Below are 19,327 nucleotides of genomic sequence, written 5' to 3'. Positions count from 1 at the left end.
GGTCGCCCCACCGCATACGTCAGGATAGAAATAAACATGTCGGGCTATTTCGCGATGACGCATCGGCTTAATAGGACGGTAAAAATAGTCGCAAGTGGAACGAACAGTCGACTCGTGGGCGTCCACGCGTTTCCGAGGCAACCGAGTACCATGACGAGTCTCGATTACGCGATCCCCCGAGAATTTTCTGACCAAATTTCGTGCGCCCCGCGATATGTTCAAAGACTTGTCGTAGGGCTGGTTATGGATTTGCGACGTTTCGGGAGTCTGGCATATCAGAACACGATTATCAAAAAGTGCGACTGCCAGCGTCTCAGGTTATTTTCGACGATGCTTCAATGTTTCGTTCAAACACAAGCAATCACTTAATAAAGTTTGCCTATAAAGAGTGCGGAAATCGTAAAAATATAAGCTGATAATTAAATAAGGAAATTAAAACTAATTATTACGACGTAATGTTTATAATAACTCTACAGCTATCTCTCCAATACGAAACAGTTCGCAACGAGGTTTGTCCTTCGTCCAGCAGCGTCTTAGTTGATTTAACGACGCTCACACATCTGCATGAACTAATTGCATCTGAAACAATCGAGTGGCCTCTGAAATCTAAGAAATCTGAAGAGGAGAGGTTTTTCTCTGGCGGATTGCTCTGTGTGTTCCATGAGTCCCTTTTCCTCTCAGTCTACTCGGCCGCAGGTCCGCGTTAAAGAAGAAAGCGATCTCCACACAGCAGCCAGCATCACATTTAATCGACAAAGGAATGCACAGGCGCGATTTATATTCCGGCAGAGTACCGAAACGTCTCCGCCTCACGAACAGGCAGTAACAAACACAAATGCCCAAACCGACACGCCTCGCTCTTTGCCCCCTCCCCCGGCTCCCCGAATCAATAATCACTTTCTCCAGTCATGCAGGCGCTTTCTTCCGAAACATTTCATTTCTCCGAGTCCATCAGCGCAGGCAAGACTTCAAGATGGCCCGCGCACTCACCATAGCAACAGCCACCGCCATCCAATATTGGCTATTGTTCGGCGCAGTGCTGCCGTCTGTCGGAACGACAAATGCCGATCAACGAGCGATCAAACTGCTGGACCAGGCGCGTAAGTAGACTATTTGCACAAGCAGCGGGCTTTTGTGGGTGCGGAGATGAACACGCAACGAGAGACACTTCCTCCGAAATTTCATAAAAGTTTTTACTTTGCTGTACTGACAAATGAAATCGCTTCATTCTTTCGTATCAAAGGCACTCTAACCTCAAAATCGACATCTCAAGAGTTCGTAGACTGCACGACTGTACGAGCTGATGAACGAGATGGACCGGCAGCATAACTGCGTGCAGTTAGGTGGGATGAAGAGACAATGAATATTAACAAGGGTGAAGCTGGGGAGAGCCAGGCAAATATTATTAGTTATTTAATGACGATACTTCAACTGAAGGCGTTTTATAAAATGTAATCACTCTTATAAGCAACTCAGTTGTCCACGTAATTATCTGTTCACCCAAGCAGACTAACTAGTCGGTTACCCTAACCCAGTGGTATTCAACCTGGGGTACGCGAAGACATCTTAGGGGGTACGTGAAATTTAAAAAAAAATATATTATTTTATGATAAACACTGAATAATCAGTAATGTAATTTATTTAATTTATTTTAGATGTAGATTTTATACTACGTATAACTTGAATTATACACCAAGAACTTTGGGGGTACAAAGTTGAAGAGAAATTATATCTGGGGGGTACGCGAACAAAAACGGTTGAATTCCACTGGCCTAACCAACCAAGAAACCAACAAAACTGCGCGGAGAAGATTTATTCCTGAGGAGCTTATAGTCGCTCAGGTTGTCAAGAAATTTCCCGCCTTTTATGGAACCCGAAGGTTCATCGCCGTGTTCACAAGAGCAGCCACCGGTCTCAATTCAGAACCAGATTAATCCAATCTTGTTCTTCCTTGTTAACCATTTTAATATTATTATTACGAAGCTCCCCAATCTCTTCCACGCAGACTTGACACTTGAAGCACAAAGATTTGCAGCTTCCACTCTGCACCCGTTCGTGTCTGCCGAGTGCTGGTTGCACTTGCGTCATAACACTGGCTAATTCTGCATTCGGGGCATCAGTACGGCTTATTGTCAGAATATCAAAAGCCATTTCATAAGGGCAGGAACAGCTGAAACGCAATAATTTAATGACGCGGAAGACGAAGACGAATACTTTCTCCACTGTCCATTTCATTGCTACTCCGTTCTTCACGACATTCACATAATAAAATAACACTTAAGGCCAGAAGTAGGTTAGGAGGATGCTGTCTGACCAGCGACGTTCCCTTTCGATTTCAATTTCCGCTTCAAGACTTGCTCGGGCATGTGCCACGCGCGTAATCTCGAAAAGATAATTCCTTCTACACCTTCATCGCCTTTCTTATGATTATCCTCACATCTCACACATCTCTTCATGATTTGGTGTGTTCTATCCCTTTCCATGCTACAAACGACAAATGTCGATGTAAGTCGACTTCTCCTGCTCTGCAAATCTTTAGTTTATGACATGGCTTAAGCCATGCATTGGAATTTTGAGGCAACTATCTATAAGTTTACTACACAAACTCAGTTCATAAATTGCCATAGAAACAAAGCTCGTTTCATACTGACTTAACGAAAAGTGCCTGTCACTTGTTTCAGCTGATTGGCTGAGACCGTGCAGACTCAAGGACCCGGAGCTGAACTCTTGCGTCAAGGACACTTTCCAGAACATGTTCCCTGCCCTGGCTAAAGGTTAGTTACCTCACACACGGACGTAAGTTTCGACATCCACATGTCACTGCAGGCCCTTCCTCAAGCTAACCTTTCTTAATAGTCTGGCTGCCCGTTCCCTGATTCATTTATGGACAGCAAGAGTGTCGAACCTGCGGTCTGGTGTAGTCATTTCCTTTAAAGCCTACCGGCAAATACAAGAACCACGCTGTTTAACAATCAGTAACTCTTCATTTTTTATTTCTGTGTTTTGTAAGATTCTCACTGCAAATAGCGAGAACTTCCTTAAACAGCGTTAACCAGTTGATCTCCGCAATGGTGAAGTGCGGTGTTTTCTTCGCGGTACGGCCTGAATTCTTAAATATTCAAAGGGTTAAGCTAGGCTAAGGAGGCAATTAACCAATCTGTCTGCTACTACACTTTGCCCTCGGTCTACGTAGACGAGTGACAGCTGATGGACAAGCACTCCACCCGTCATTTTGCAGGGATCCCGGAAATCCACGTGGATCGCTTCGAGCCGCTGTACCTGTCCCGTCTGAGCCTGTCCAAGGGCCATGGACCAGTCACCATAACCGGAAGTTTCTACGACATTCTAGCGCACGGGCCGAGCAAAGCGAAAGCTACATCCGCGGTGTAAGTACCACGCCATGGAACTGGAGGCACAGCTCCACTTATTCTTAAACTCCTCCTAGATTGTGAGTGGTTAGAAACACTCTCAGGCCGCCTTACTTTCGGAGCAAGAACCAAAAGTCAAGGACGTTTCTGTGCCTCGTTTTCAGCAACAAAAACTCTTCGCTATTTTTTTTTCCGAAAAGCGAATCGGTATAATTACTTTACATAATTCCCCAACAACCGATAACGTAAGGACGCAACGTCGTGTCTTCAGAGACAACTTAACACATCGTCATTCTCGTTTATGTTGGCGCAGACTGGACATGGACAGGCGGGTGTTCGAACTGGGGGTCTTCCTGCCCGAAATCCGCATCGAGTCAGACTACAACCTGCAGGGAAAGGTACTCATCCTCCCGTTGATAGGCAACGGGCCGGCTAAAGTCAACCTCGGTGAGTACACAGCAGAGCAGGAATTTCCGAAACGCCACTTGGCAGGAGGATAATATTAAAGTAGGTCTTAAGAAGAAATTAGAGTGGGAGGGTGTGGACTGGATTCAGCTGGCTCAGGACGGCTCTTGTGAACAGGGCGATACACCTTGGAGTTCAATAGAAGGCAGGGAACTGAACGACTATCAGCTTGTCCTAAGTAATTCTGCTGTTTTGAGTGTGGTAGTGCACGTGGCTTCTGTTGACGGAACTCCGTGGCTTACAGACAATGTGACGACGAGCGTCTCGACGCGGTTCGAACTGAGGCGCCTGCAGGGACGCCAAGTCCTACACATCGCTGACATGACAGTGGACTTCGACATCCAGGGCATGACGGTCAACTTGGAGAACCTCTTCAACGGGAATAAGGTGCTGGGTGAGTGAACACACTTCTGGCGCTCCAGGAACCGATGAAGAGACTTCGCGCGTGAAGTCACAGAAACGGTTTAATTTGTAATCCACGTGATTCTCTTGATATTTCACATTAGTAATTCTTTTTACCACTAAGTGTTACTAACTAAATATCTCGTGTGAGAAATCAACATTTTGCACTCTGAACAGCTTTGTTGCTAGAGACCGTTTTCTCATGAACGGAAGTTGCAATTTGTCACAGAAACCCGGAGTCATGCTACTCCATTGTGCATTATACTTACGTGAATTCACACGCAAATGCAACTGTCCGTCCACCCGTAATTTCGACGTTTGATTTTCCGCTCTGTTTCAGGTCGCACGTTGAACGCGTTCGTAAATAAGAACGCGCTGGAGATCGTGAAGGAGTTGAAGGATCCTCTGGGGGAAAGTTTCAGCGTCGTTTTCAAGGATATCATGAACAACGCGCTGAGCCACATGCCAATCGACCTCTGGCTCCTCGACCAGTGAGCTTTCGTGACGCGCGCTGAACGTCTTCTGAAACGAGTCTTGGTTCCAACGGCACAACTTCAGAAGAATAAGAAGAAAGGCGTGGGCCCTTCGGGGCGAAATGACGATTACCTTTATCTACATTGAAAACGACTTTTATGGAAACGAGACACAGACTCGACCAGGGAAGACAGAAGAAGCTACGAGGGAGAGGAAAGTGTTCGTGGCCTACTTTAACCCGTGGTTACCAAATCATACACTGACCAGCAACCTCGTTGCTTAGGTTCCATGACTCTGATTCTTATGTATGGTCTTCATACGAGACGTGACCTTCCACAGTTTCGTCACACACTTATGCTTCCTTCATCATGTCTGAATTGTTCAGGAAATTTAAATGTGGTGTCTCCGTGCCTATATGAACCACGATGTACACACATTTTAAAGGATTTCTTCCCAGGTTGCCCTGAAAACAGGTTCTGCGAGGGACTTGTAAAATATCTTGCAAGAATTTAAGGCTTCGCGCCATGTGCGATGGTTTATTGCAATTAATGAGTGCGCAACCGAAGACCAATCGGGACTCAGGACGAATGCCAACGCTTCACAAGCAGAACAGATGAGTGCATGAAGAAGACACGAACTTCAACAAGCGAAACCACCCACAGCGCAGCTGAAGTCTGCATCCAGGGACGGATACCTTTACAGTCATTATTAAGTTTGCACGATTAACATATTTTGTTGAAAATAGTTCTTAGCTATTTGTTTTCATTGTAAAATATATTTTGTTTTAGAGTTAAGGACGGACGTGACTGCAGTTAGAGCAATGACTTCGGATGTCCAGATGAACAACTACATCTTTCCAAGACGCAGACGAGGTTAAATAAATAAAACACGAAGCTGATATATTTTTTATAGATCGAAATACATTTTGCACGAAATATAAGACCCGCACATTCACTGCCAATAGCTTCCAGTCACATCATAAACCTCATCATAACAAAAGATTCAGCCAGAGCTCGTCTGAATAACATTTAAGAATTCAGTCCGTACCGCAAAGAAAACAACACTTCACCATTACAGAGGCCAAGTGGTTAACGCTGTTTAAGGAAATAATCGCTGTTTAGAGTGAGGATCGTACGAAAAATAAATAAAAATACACAGTCGCTCTACATGCAGTCGCCACTGGGCTTTAAAGGGTTAGATCAGTGGTATTCGACCTTTTTTGTTCGCGTACCCCCAGATATAATTTCTCTTCAACTTTGTACCCCAAAGTTGTTGGTGTATAATCCAAGTTATACGTAGTATATAATCTACATCTAAAATAAATTAAATAAATTACATTACTCATTATTCAGTGTTTATCATAAAATAATATATATTTTTAAATTTCACGTACCCCCTAAGATGTCTTCGCGTACCCCCGGGGGTACGCGTACCCCAGGTTGAATACCACTGGGTTAGACTGATAAAAATAGACAAGCTTAAAATTAAAGTAAAACGGCAAACTTTCTTTCTTCAAACCTCAAAAGAAACTGGCCCAATCTTCCTCACTGTCGAGCCATCAGAAATAACTTAACTTCCTTATCACTGCACATGTTTCGGCATTCAAAGACCATCCTCATGGCCTCCTTTCAGTCATTTCGTAAGTTAGAGAGTTGCACACGGTGTCGTAACGCTGTAATTCAGATCGAAGTAAGCGTAATAAAGTTAACGTGACACGCGCACGTTACCGAAGACATAAAAAGGAGTCCCTGAAGATGGCCCTTTTTTAGTCGATGGTCTAACACTGAAATGGGAGAGAGACGGAACATGAAATGAATTTTAAGGTGACAACAACAAAGGAACATCCGATAACAACAGGAAATTAACACAAAGTTTAGAAATTCTTCTGATTCTGTCTAACGCATTTCACGTTCGTGCGTCGACTGTCGAATAATGTGGAACGCTCATCGCAAATTTATATCCAAGTCCTTCAAAGAATTTTGGAAAGAAATGTGTGGGACGACGTGCATGAGTTCCGGGCAAGGCGTTCTTTACGTACAGAATTTCTAAAGAAGGGACTAATTTATTTCGTGTCGAAGCAAAAGCCACCAAGACATATTCAACGACTTCATCCTTCAACATTGAAACTGATAAAAATATTGTTCGAGATATAAAAGTCTTGAGTGGATTCAACCGAAGTGGAGGGATTTTGTGAACACGGCTATGAACCTTCTAATTTCCCAACAGGCGGGACATTTCTTCATGGCCTACAAAAATTACCAGGACGTCCAGAAGACGCAATATTATAACGTCTGTTCATATTTCTTCGAATGTCCAACCAAAAACGAACACCAATGATAAACACGAAGTCATGTTAATAAAAGTAATTTCGCTGTTTATCTAATAATAAAATTACAAGCAGAAACATTACATCAAAATGTTACGTACGAACGCAGAACAAACCTTGACTTGTGGAATGTTTTTTTAAATAACAAGTAAAAGCCGTCCGTGTTCCGTCAAAATACCTGTCATTTCTTACGCATGAAATACCACAAGTACATGGGAAAACCAGAGAAATATAATTATGGCGGGAATCCGATAGATTAAGCTGTCACAGGACAATTCGCATTCTAGTGACAAATGATTGGAGCCTTCCTGCTGTTTGGGGTCACGGATACCACGCGTGATGCTCATTGGCCACACAAAATGGTACAAGGAATGTCAGAAAACGGAAGATCCATATTTCAAATACTGGGCTTATCATTAGATCCATGTTCCTTCAGGTTAATTTTAATGTCTTCCAAGAGGATGACGTTAGACAAAGAAATGTTCATTCGAATTCGAAATCAGAACTTTTCAACGAGACTATTAAGAAATAAATCACGAACGATCTCGCACTTCAATGTTCTTACGCTGCCTTCCGAACAATGGGAGATAATGTTTTTCATAGTTACTCATTAGAACGGCGTAACTCATAAAAAAAATCCGAGTTCTACTCAATGTTACCTGTCCATAAACATCACGTGACATTCTGTAACGTAAGCGGCGTTTTCATTCTACTAAAAACTGAACCTCGCGATCCTGACAAACTAACAGAACACGTGCTGTTTCTCCAAAACAAACTACGCCCCATCAATTGGTTGATTACAGACGCGCCAACTGATGAAATCAGCCTCGTATGACAACAGTGGGGCCGGTTACATCAGCAACGAAACAAATGAATATATATTAAATCTTGTCCGTCTAATCACAATCAATTCTTATTAAATATTAAAATATTACTATAATTAACATTTTAAAATATTTAAAATATTAAATGATGTTCTTTATCGAAATATTCGATTTACATTAGACCATCATTTTTCATGTTTCAGTTCCTAAAAGAACCATCCTCAGCTTCAAAACGATAAATAATTCAAATACAATTTTCATACATTATGCTAGCGTGCATTTTTATTAGATTTTTACCAGATATCAAACGATGTTCTTTTTCAGATTTTTATTCCATTTTTAATAACACACTCGATGTTGTTCTGTATATATACATCATGCTCAATATGACGTAACTTTACCATCTTAAAAACAAATGAAATGACAGTGACGTCAGTGCAATCTCGCAAAAGTGAAGTAAACCAACGGACTGTGACGCCGTAATAATGGTGGCGTCTTGGCCTTTTCGTCTCAAATCTGGGCTGACGTCATATCTCCAGCGCATTAAGTCACATACACGTCAGGTCAGAAATTTTCCACGCACAGAAATAAACAGCCTCGACATTCGAAACAGAACGACGAATTACACACGCACGGTCCATTCGTTATTCCCGTCGTGAGGCTTCAAGTGCGAGGCTGCAAAAGGCAATTCTACGGCGCTCTGATTCGACATCAGCTCCGTGCTGGAATCTGACAGCAATCAGAGAAAGATGTAGGAAGTGAATTTGTTTCTAAAATATACCAATTGCTTATGCAACGTGTGAATTAGCACCTTGGTCCTTGGAAATACCTGTTCTGAAGACCTTGCACCTTTAATAACATGTCCAGAATCACGTACTCGCACGTCGAGAATAAGACCTTCCGCGCATGTCCGGTTCTTCTGCGCGAAAAATGCTTCATTTTCGATGCGGTGCGCGCGCACGAGCGGCGACCATCGTTCGCCCGACCTTGGCGTAACTGAATAGGAGAAAAAGGCCGGGACTGTACAGTTCGGTGACAAAAACTAAAGAGAAACTGAGACGCTCCACTGCCGAACCAGAGCGAACTTGACGGAAAAAAAAAGAAAGTATCTCGATAATTTCTTTGGATACATCCGCGGGTCCTCATATAACTCGTGAAATTCGGCTTTCGACAATCTTTGACTTACAAGTGGGGAGGCGGGACACCAAAATTTATTTCTACGCTTTGCCCCTGCAGACATATTGGCGTCTTTGCTAAAGGGACATCTGACGAGAAAGCACGAGCAGATTACGAATGGCTGCAACTGTCACCAGCTGCACCCTTACGTCACTTCCGGTTTGGGATTCAGAACATGGTTTTTTGTTGCAAAGACTGTACATTCTTGAATGAGGTGGGGTTTTATGTTTTGGGGGAGACAATGCTCTGCTATCCGCACGTATTAAATTAGGCCACGACACCAGTTCCCAAAGTCAGGATCAAAGACAATTTGGAAAGCGTCGTCACGTTAAACAGGAGATGTAAGCGAAACGCGAGACGCTCTGCAGACATTAGGATAATCGCGTTGTTTCAATGGCTCCGCGCATGCGCAGGGACCACAACTTTCCTTCTTTCTCCCTTTCCCTTTCCTTCACATCTTTCGCTCATTTTCTCCATTTACCTCAATTTCCTCCATCCACGCCTTCCTTCGTCACGGTTTCTTCCCTGTCTCTCTGTGACGCCACGCGACCGTGAATCAAGAAGCCATGGTATTCTGACGGGAATTCCCCGTGTGACGTAACTCTGCCGGGAAACGAAAGCAGTCACGTGGCCCCGGGGGAAAGTTGAGCAACAGAAGACGTTGCGTCATTCGCCGAGGGATATCGAAAACTTTCGCTCGATCCGTAACCCGAGAAGGGACGTCTCCGCTCCTCGCGCCCTCAAGGGCCATCAACGTCGTCGGATAAGCGACGTGACGTACAGCGTCCGTCGCCCTCCTCAGATGCAACGTAAAGCCCCACGCACTCCTGACCTGGGCATTGTAAAGAGGTGAATAGGCGACCGTCGCGAACTGGAGGCTCCAAATCTCGAGTGGAGAAGAATGGTGCCCCTGCCGGGAGTCAAACCCGCGACACTGCAACCCGTTAACTACGGAACTCGTGGCTCCAAGCTTATTCAGAGCCAACAGAGGATTTTGCTGTGAATGCGTGAGACTGCGTGGTGACGGACAGAACCACGAAAACCGCCTCTCCTGGCGAAGCTAACAGTCGTTCAGCTGGTCGAGAAACTCTCTCCTCGTTTCGTCTTTTCATATTTCCCATTTTCACTGGGTTACGCTGTGTATGTGCGTGAATTTGTTACAAATCGAGCAACGTCTCGCCCTGTGCGAAATGTGATATTTTCACAGCGGCGATAATTTAGATTGTTTCCAACGCAGGAGATGGAGGCGGCGGGTTCCTCCAAAAAGTTAATAACCGCAAACGAGGTGCATGGTGTCATAACACAGACGACCAAATCGCGCACTGGTTTGCCTTCTCTCAGCTATTATGCAAGTTCTCCGCCGCTGCCAGCGATCGCGCTGATCTCTTATATAGGGCAAAACAGAAGCACGAGGGTCACAGCGAATTGCAAACTCGAGGGAAAGAGGAAAAATGAGAAGAATTAGTGACGATGTTCTGCGGGAGGGGGTTAACAGAGGTAAACAAACGAACATCGAGGAGCGGAACATAACAACGTTTCCAAATAGAGACGCCCAATGTCAACGTGACTTCCTTAAGAGCCAAAGCAGAGTGATTATTGCTAGTCGGTGTAGAACATCCGAATTGCTTCATTAGGGACTATTCTTAGCCCTCAAGAGGATGGAACGCGTGACATTGGTGCACTGTACTTGTCAGGACACCACAGAATAACCTTCGATGGGTACTTCTGTACGCATCGTCTAGGGCGCCAGTGGCCTTTAACCGTCCCGATCGCCTGTCCTCCCTCGAGCTACATTCGGCCATCCTGTGTCTGTAGATGGGAGGCAGACGACGCCGTCTTTACTACACGAAGTCGCGGTCACGTGGGAACGAAGCTACTGACACTCCAAATTCGGTTGATTTGCAATCCCAATACGAACAAAAAAACATTACAACTTTTGATAAAGTAATGTTATGAGCGATGCAGGATTAATCTCTGGGCTACATGTTTCAATCCGCCACGATCATCTTCAGGGCCTCTCAGACACGTTTCGTATTCAGAGGCAGAGGTACATGTGACTTGCTATTGCCTAGAATTACGTATTACAAGGTAAAAAATTTAGTCAAGAATTGAAAATTACAAGTTGTGGTCTTGTAGTTAACTGTTAAAACATCAATGATCGCCGTGATAATGGAGGCAGCAAGGACCTCCGAAACGTCGGCAAACTTCTACAAGACTACACGGCACAACAACCCAGAAGACAGCCATCTTCGGATTCATCTCAAATCCTGCTTATTAAAACATTGCTCATGCAGTTTAGTAGGTTAAAATAATTTTTGGCGAAGCAGTTACAGACGAGACGAAGAGGACACGGGCAGTTTTTTGTTTCGTGTGTGTCGGAGCCTTCGTTCCTTTACACATAACAACGCCACAATAGAATGCTCTTTGATCGTGCCTCATGCCACTGTTGCACTACTTTCGTCCGCCGCTGATTTGGTTTCGCAATTTGAAAGAAAGTCCATCCTAATTTTCGTACCTTCTGAACCAACGCTGGTGCCTCCCTTTCCGGGTACAAATATCTTAACGTTTATCGCAGTTTTCTCCAGTCACTAAAAATACAACCAAGAAAACTGCAAAAAGACAGGATACGACCAGCTCCTTCTAAATCCCTTTCAATAAACAATTTACATTGCGCGCTACAAAACCTACGCGGTTGATAAAGCGTCTTCATACAAACAAGAATTAACGAGTGTGTCCACACTGCCCCCTCTCAACCCCGCAAGTGACGGCAGCAGTCGCCGGTAGTCTGAAGCCATTCTGCCGCCAGAACTCGACCCAATTGCGAGTTGAATGTGTGCCCTGGTTTCAAAATGTGGGAACATTTCTCTGTTGTCTGCTTCGCTGTGCAACATCAGAAATGGCGTCACACAAGCGATCCCATGAGAAAGGGTTACGTCACGAACCGAACGGCGACCTCCTGGAGGGAGCCCAAGGGAAAGAGGCCAGGGAACGTCGCCTCTACTGCAATGGCCTGACGTGTTACCGCTGAGATACTCTCTTTGGTCTGGGTTCAGTTCCACAATTAAGAACGGCGAACGTGTGACTTAGAGGAAAATGACGCGAGACTTGAACGTGAACATCGAAGGGCGGATAATGCACAATGCGCCCAGCGACGGCGCTCCCAGAAAATAGTGCGTCTCAAGATTTTGGTGCAAAAGGGGAATAAATCCAAAATGACCTACTCGTGTCGCTGCTTATTAAGATTATTATTAGATTAATCCAAAAAAAGGCAAATTTGTGCGATCGTCGAATATTTTTGTCCGCTCGGATACTGCAGCCGCGTTCTGTCGATATTACGTCACGCCTTCCGGAACACCGGAAGAAATTCTGTGGTCCTGTAAACCGGAAGTGCATTCGACCGGAACCGTATCGTCTTCTTTCAGAAATGTTATGAAACGAGGAGCCTGCTCGCTTCCTTCCTCTTCATTATTCTTGCAATTTCCTTCTTCTGGTATTGTTTCTTATTCAACTTTTCCACGGACCTCATCCTCACGCTGAGGGGGTTTTGGGACGAGACAAGACCCTAATTAAATGTCATTCCTCATTCAACCATCAAAAAACAACATCGTGTGAAAAATAAACCCAAGTTGTCCCTGCATTTAAGAAACACTTCCTGAAGAAGTAAGGGGAAATGGACGCTAAATCCAGTGGCCAGTTTATTTCCGGATAAGGAACCGATCTGGAGGCGGGAAGAAAATCCGTGTCCCGCCCGGAACTGTGTCTCTTGGTCGCATTCACTCGGCGCAAACAACAGACGTTTTTCCCCCATGCACTTCTCTTACGTCCTGTACCATTATTCTGTTCGACTGGTTCAGTGACACCTCTCATCCTCCCGTGTGTGCATCTGGCGGGTGACACCCCAAGGCTAACACTCGCCCATTAAAACCGTAACTAGTCACACCAGCACTTGGCATGCTACGAGCGGCGTCGAGGAGGGACGACGACAATCAAGTCGCATTGCCTTTCGTGGTGAATAATTACGTCCCCCCCCACACAGTCTCGCTCTGTCATCCCCCCCCCCCCCAAACATTTCTCGTACAAAACTCCGTCCGCGAGACCGAAACACATAAAAGAGCTTTCACCCACCGGCGTCAGCGAGCGAGATTCCTCGCCTTCGGTCAGTCATGGTCTGTGCCGCGTGTGCAAACATGTGCCACTGCTGTTCGCGTCGAGCGATCGTACTTATTCTGGTGCTGAACTCCACGCTGAGGGCGGCTGCCTTCGAGACACGTAAGACAATCAAAACATTAACTCAGAGCAAGTGACAGACACTTTTTGCTACAGAATTACGTAAACTGCGCTGTGCACGGCCTTCAGCAAAGCACACAGCAGCTGTTAAAGGTCGGTGTGAGGTTTAAGGGAGTCTGAACACCGCCATTTTAAGTTATTAAATGAAATTAACCACATCGGTTTACAGAAAAGTTACAAACATCACACGACAAACAGTGATCTACTTTAATATTATCATCCTACCTCGCTGCTGCTTCCGGTAATTTCAGACAGAATTATGTGGCAGCACGGCCCGCCCATCACCACAGCTCAGGAAGTGACGTAGACAATAGAATGCCTTATTACGCGAACACAAAGAGCGTGTCTGTCCGCAGTTGCACAATTACAGCAGCTTTCTATATTTTTGCTTCTGTAATTAGTGCAGCGCGCCGAAAACGGCCTGCGGGCCACTATTTGTACACGAAGATTCACTCGCGACCGGACGTGCGGAAACGATCAGATCAAAGCCACGTGTGTGGTTCTTTCGGCAACAAAATACGTGCACGTGCAGAACCAAAGAGGAAAATGCTTTCGCTACTAATCGCCTTCAGACGCGCATCTCAGCTAAGCAATACCGGTATTTAAAAAAAATCAGTTCGTACCTCAAAGAAAACAACGATCTAATGGTTAATGCTTCTGGAGGAAAAATCGCTGTTCGTCCTCAGATTAATACGTTCACCCGGACTCAGAATTATTGCGCGTCAAAGCGGGTGGTGCGCTTTGAAAGCTGTTTTGGAGACCAAAGACGCGAACGGACAGACGTCAGTCTACCACGAAGTTAGGCCGACTGCGTTACACGACGAGAAGAGACGAACCGAAGACTCTCGTCCTGCACGCGACGACAGAGCTCGAGTATCAGACGCAGGAATTCAGTCACCCTTACGCCTCGGCCCTGAGAAATGGAGGCTGTTCATTTCATTGTCACGGCCAGGCGACAATTATTCTTGCGCAGTGCTCTGTATTCCCGCCAGGTGCGCATCCTCGCCTGCATACCAATGGCCTCGCCGATGTAACTTCTACGCAAATGTTCAGATAATTTTGCTCGCCCATCTTGAGCACAGACGTTTTTTGAGAAACTGACATTCGCTTTAATTGGACTAGAAATTTCTCAACCCCGTTCATAAGACCGATTTTTCTCGTCCACACCCACAAATCATTTAAGATACGGTGAGATCTTAGGTGATGGCAACTTCGCCTCTAACCACCCCACGTGACTGGCAGAGAGGACCTTGAACGTCGTTGGCGATTCTAAGGCGCACGTACGTTTTCGTAACATCGTCAGCTGACAACTTCGGCCATTTACGACACAGAGCATGGTCGTCCCCTGTCTCCGTGCGTCAGGATCGTTCTTGGCTGAGACAGGTTACAGAAATCGAATACATCGCGCAGTTGCGACTTGCTGGCGCCCGACATCCAGCAGCACCAAACTCTGTTCCTGTTCCGGTCGTGGGAAAACGTCCTGACCGGAATTGCGACTGAAAAAGGAAAAACGATTTGCCACGCGGATTCGCCTTTTCCTGCTGAATTCAGCTCCCACGTTCAGAAACGGAGATGCTGAAGGACACAGAGTAACTTCTAAATACTATTTGAGGGCCCAGTCCGTACCGCGAAGAAAACACTACACTTCACCGTTACGAAGATCAACTGGACGACGCTGTTCAAGGAAGTGAACACAAAATGCGCAGAATCACTGACTGTTAACGCAAATGGTACGTGTGGTTACCACCGGGCTTTAAAGGGTTGAGAACAGACGCTTCAGAAGAAGTCCTTGAAGATCACGTGATCTTTTCGTCGCTAGGAAGAAAGCACACCTCAGGTCTCTACATCGCTTTCACTTCGTAGCGAAGGCAGAACTCTGCCGTGTTTCGGAATATTGGGAGCGGAGCAGAGGAGGGCAGCGGGCAGGCCTCTAGAAGTGCTGTAACTCGTTGCGTGGCCGCTGTTAGGTAACTGCGGGAAAGTAAAGGCACGGGAGTGGAACACAGAACACAGGCTGACTCGCATCTGCGTGCACCTCGGCACAGATCGGAAAAACACACAAACACGGACCCCCAGTGACAGAGGCCGCGGTTGCGTTGAGGAAGACACACGAGGACCTCATAAACATCCCGTATTTTATAATTTAGCTTCGAACGTCGTCTGAGACGCTCCTGATTACAGGGACATTTCTAGATGAGAACGTGATGTGATGTTACGTAATTTCGTATAATTTCGATCGAAATGAGGTCACGTGCTGCCGTACAGGTTTGACCTGTGAGGTTAGTTACGGACGAGGGCCCCGAAGTACTTTGCTGTCAGTTGGGACACAGCCCTCTCCCATTGTGTACTTGTACGATGAGACTGCCGGATACATTTCAGAACGCATGCAAGTGTGTGTGTGTGTCCGAAAATCGCAAGTCCGCACTACTCTGCACTAAACCGACGAGTGTGACCCAAAATACGGAACACACTGTACTCTTTCTGTGTTAACTGGTTATTAGTGGCGGATTTGGTACGGCTGTTGCACGGATGCTGAAATGTCGACATCTTCAGAGAGACTCGTCTCAGGAACACGCTGCAGTGGCAGTCGCGGCGAACACTTACGCAACCAAATTCACGTTTACAGTGGCGGCATCTTCAGCGGCTTCGTGACAGAATGACAGTGTGTTACGAATCCCGCAATCCGCCACAGCCGTAAAACACCGGTTTACTTTCCTTGTTTGCACAACCTGCCGCGTTCCAGTATGCTGACAGGCGTTCTTTACGTCAGCCTTCCTATTCGTCAGAAATCATGATTAAATTCTACGTCCAAAACCGATTGATTCTTGCACGCCCAGTGGTAACTATGCATACCACATGCTTCAACAATCAATAAATCCTGATTTTCTACCCATATGTTTAGTATGCTTCTCAGTGTAAACAGCGATTATTTCATTAAACAGCGTTAACAGGTCGATCGTCGTAATGGTGGAATGTGGCGTTTTCTTCGCGGTACGGAATGAATTATTATGTGTTACTAGCAGAGTGTTGACAGCGCTACTCTTGCCCAATCAATAGACACGCATTCTTCTCAACAAATGTTTTTCCCATGCGTTATTCTTCTGTCGTGCTTAGGTTCCGAGCTACAGGAAAGAACCGCCCTCATTGTAAGATCTTTCAGGCGTCCACACCAGCCCATGTTCGCCTCCTGGTTTGATGCAAATCGGGTTATCCCTTCTCGAGCTTCTGAGGGCAGAAAACTAAGGTCCGTCACGTGTCCACACAAGAGCCCGATCCTGAGACAGACGAACACAGTTTCCTTGAGACCCACCCGGTGTCATCCTCCCTTGCAAGCTAACGCGGCGCAAATGATCCGTCTGGCCGAGTCTTCCGAGTAGACTAATCTCAACTGCGCGGGGTTCGTCCGGGGTACGTGAGATCAGAAAGGCGCGCTTGCCCTGAACAGAACCTCTGTCTGTGTGTTTCAGCGGAGTACATTCTGCCGTGCAACAGGACAGACCCCGACATCAACAGCTGTATCAAGAGAGGCTTCACACATCTGCGGCCTTACATCGCGGATGGTAAGCTACCACAGCGAATCAGCTCGAAGGCGTGACCTTGAACACTACGCTGCAGTCACAGCGGCTCCAAATCGGTTTTGATGATGCGTTTTCAGTGGCTCACACTTACCTGTTTTTCCCCAGGCATCCCCGAGCTGTCGGTGCCTCCGATGGAGCCGCTGGTGATCCCGCTTCTGATGATGGAGAACGGGAACGGGGCCGTGCGCGTTCGGGCGGCGTTCAACAACATGACGATCCGGGGCGCCAGCAACTACTCCATCACCTGGATCAAGTAGGGACACGCACTTTGACCCACGTTAACACAAGAAACTGGAATACTCAGAGGCGTATGGGGGAGTGGAGGCAATTTCAAACTTGGCACAAGACAGACACAAGTGAATTTTGTGTCTTCAGATTTCAAAAGTTTCTTCTCCAAAGCCCTTGCGTTGTGACAGTTCACTCTCATAAAATGGCAGTCGGCCATTGTTATTTTACCTATATATTTTTTTTTTTCTCAGAATTTATTTTTAATTTAAATTTCACTTTACTTTCTATCTAAATATTTCCGACGGACGCCGAACAGAATTCTCAACACTAGCTCTGTCGATATATGCAGCGCGCTGTAACTCCGATTTATGGCTGTTTTGCTTCAGGTCTGATGTTTCCAAGTACCGCATAGAGATGGGGCTTGCCCTCCCGCGTATTGAGGCGACGGGCAGGTACGAGGTGACCGGAAACATCCTGCTGTTTCCGGTCCGCAGCAAAGGAGAGTTCCGGGCCGTCTTCTGTGAGTATCAGCTCTACTTTAACACCCTCCGTCCTTCTGCCGAGTAAAGTCGACAGAAACGCGATTAATGAGCCCCTGGTCCGCCGTCAGACTCGGCCTCACGCTCAGGGGAAGTCACGTTCCGCCTGACTTGCCATCCCCGATAAGCGGTGATCGTGTTTCATTCAGAAATGGGAGCAGAAGCTTCTTGCGTAATTTAGCGTAAAAGTGTAAATCACATAAAACAAATGAAGGCCTAGCAGCGTTTAAAAAGAAAATTTCCATTCCGCTGAAGATTTTGAACCAATTTATTTTGTTACGTAAACAGTCACACGTCGTAAGATAAAACAGAACAATATAAAGAGAGAAAGTTGGAATCGTACGCGCTGACGGCCGTTCTGACTCTCTCACATGAAGAGAAGAAGAGGAAAGCGTTTATTCACTAGACGGAAGAGCAGATGGTCGCATGAAGTGCTGAGGTTTCTTTGCGGTACGGAGTGAATTCTTAAATATAATTTATACGAGCTTCAGGCTTCAGATTTAACTGAGTTTGTCTGTTTGCAGACAATATCTCGGCGGTGAGCAAGATCCTGGGAAAGGAAGTGACCATGGCGGACGGCAAACAGTACATGAGGACAGACAATCTGTTTGTGGACTTCAACCTGGGGAAGTCTCGATTCAGGATCAAGGACTATCTCAACGACGGCAACATTCTGGGTAAGATGGAATCACTCCTGAGGACACGATCCTCAGATCCACTCGAGACGCGGAACACTGCACGGCCATTAACAAACTCCACCGAGCAGAGTCCTTCTTAAAGAAGCTGGTTTCTTCACGGAACCCGAAGGTTCAAAACAGAGCATCGTCCCACCTGAGCCTAGGGCTTCACATTTGCTACTCCCCCATAATCTAAACCGAAGCAAGGAGAGGAAGGTCTTCGGAAGACCTCTGCATTTTAACTCGCCAGAATCCAAGTGTTGTGATACCTGCCTCGGCCGCTCTGTCCGCAGGTGAGGCCATGAACCAGTTCCTGAACCAGAACGCCGACGAGATCATCAAGGAGATGAAGCCGGCGGCGTCCCAGACCATCGCGAGGTACTTCAGGGACTTCCTGAACGCCGCGTTCCTCAAGATCCCCATCGAGGTCTGGCTGCGCAGCGCCTAGAAGCTTCGGCTGTCAACTGGGCTGCTGCGATCATCAGCTCGTCACCCTGACGATGGAGGCAGCAAGCAACTCTATCAGACTACGAGGCGCAATGGCCCATCAATCTACAGGGTCACCACATGCAGAATAATCTTCCGGGAACGGAGCAGGGCTTGTGCGCGGTGTGTGTTTGAACCACGTGTCCCTAGTGGCAAGCACTTCGAAACGGTCATCATAGACTTCAATTCGTCTAATGTAAATACAGAGTGACCTCTATAAAAGTACAATTGTTGCGTTTGATTTAAGGCCTGTTACTTAAAATGCGGAATAAAACATCAAGTCATTGTAAATCTACTTTACGTTAACTTTCTCAGATGCAAGTTCTTTAGAATGGAGTTGACACTCTGTATTACACCCTACACTACAAGAAGAGTGAAACGTGTGCTGAACACATGAGTAGGACGTTCATCCAGTATTTTAACTATTTTATTAATACCACATGTAGTGATGCAAATGGAATTTATTATTTATTAAAAATGACTAGATCTTTTTTTTA

The 19,327-nt window shown here is 46.0% G+C and overlaps 3 protein-coding genes across 3 annotated transcripts in view; 2 read left to right on the top strand and 1 right to left on the bottom strand.

Annotated features, from left to right (window-relative positions):
* Window positions 1–17,178, bottom strand: part of Jhbp6 (Juvenile hormone binding protein 6) — a 22,054-nt gene extending 4,876 nt beyond the window's left edge. The window contains exon 1 of the mRNA XM_022074354.2: window positions 16,992–17,178. The gene's annotated coding sequence lies outside the window, so the exon portion shown is untranslated. The remainder of the gene's footprint in view (window positions 1–16,991) is intronic.
* On the top strand, window positions 596–5,618 carry LOC110834817 (protein takeout). Its single transcript, XM_022074356.2, has 6 exons — window positions 596–1,100; window positions 2,682–2,774; window positions 3,239–3,386; window positions 3,682–3,815; window positions 4,078–4,227; window positions 4,576–5,618. Exons 1-6 carry the CDS (start codon window positions 836–838, stop codon window positions 4,728–4,730), a joined length of 945 nt encoding a protein of 314 aa, XP_021930048.1. The 5' UTR covers window positions 596–835; the 3' UTR covers window positions 4,731–5,618.
* LOC147874164 (protein takeout-like) lies at window positions 13,143–19,327 on the top strand. Its single transcript, XM_087346006.1, has 6 exons — window positions 13,143–13,304; window positions 16,790–16,882; window positions 17,006–17,153; window positions 17,515–17,648; window positions 18,192–18,344; window positions 18,638–19,327. Exons 1-6 carry the CDS (start codon window positions 13,199–13,201, stop codon window positions 18,790–18,792), a joined length of 789 nt encoding a protein of 262 aa, XP_087202132.1. The 5' UTR covers window positions 13,143–13,198; the 3' UTR covers window positions 18,793–19,327.

Source organism: Zootermopsis nevadensis, unplaced genomic scaffold (genome assembly GCF_977971745.1).
Source record: "Zootermopsis nevadensis isolate Lab colony 2312 unplaced genomic scaffold, Znev_1.0 Znev_ptg000010l, whole genome shotgun sequence".
In the NCBI taxonomy this organism is placed as follows: domain Eukaryota; kingdom Metazoa; phylum Arthropoda; class Insecta; order Blattodea; family Termopsidae; genus Zootermopsis; species Zootermopsis nevadensis.
The sequence above is the reverse complement of the archived record's forward strand: the minus strand, read 5'-3'. Positions and strand labels throughout refer to the sequence as shown.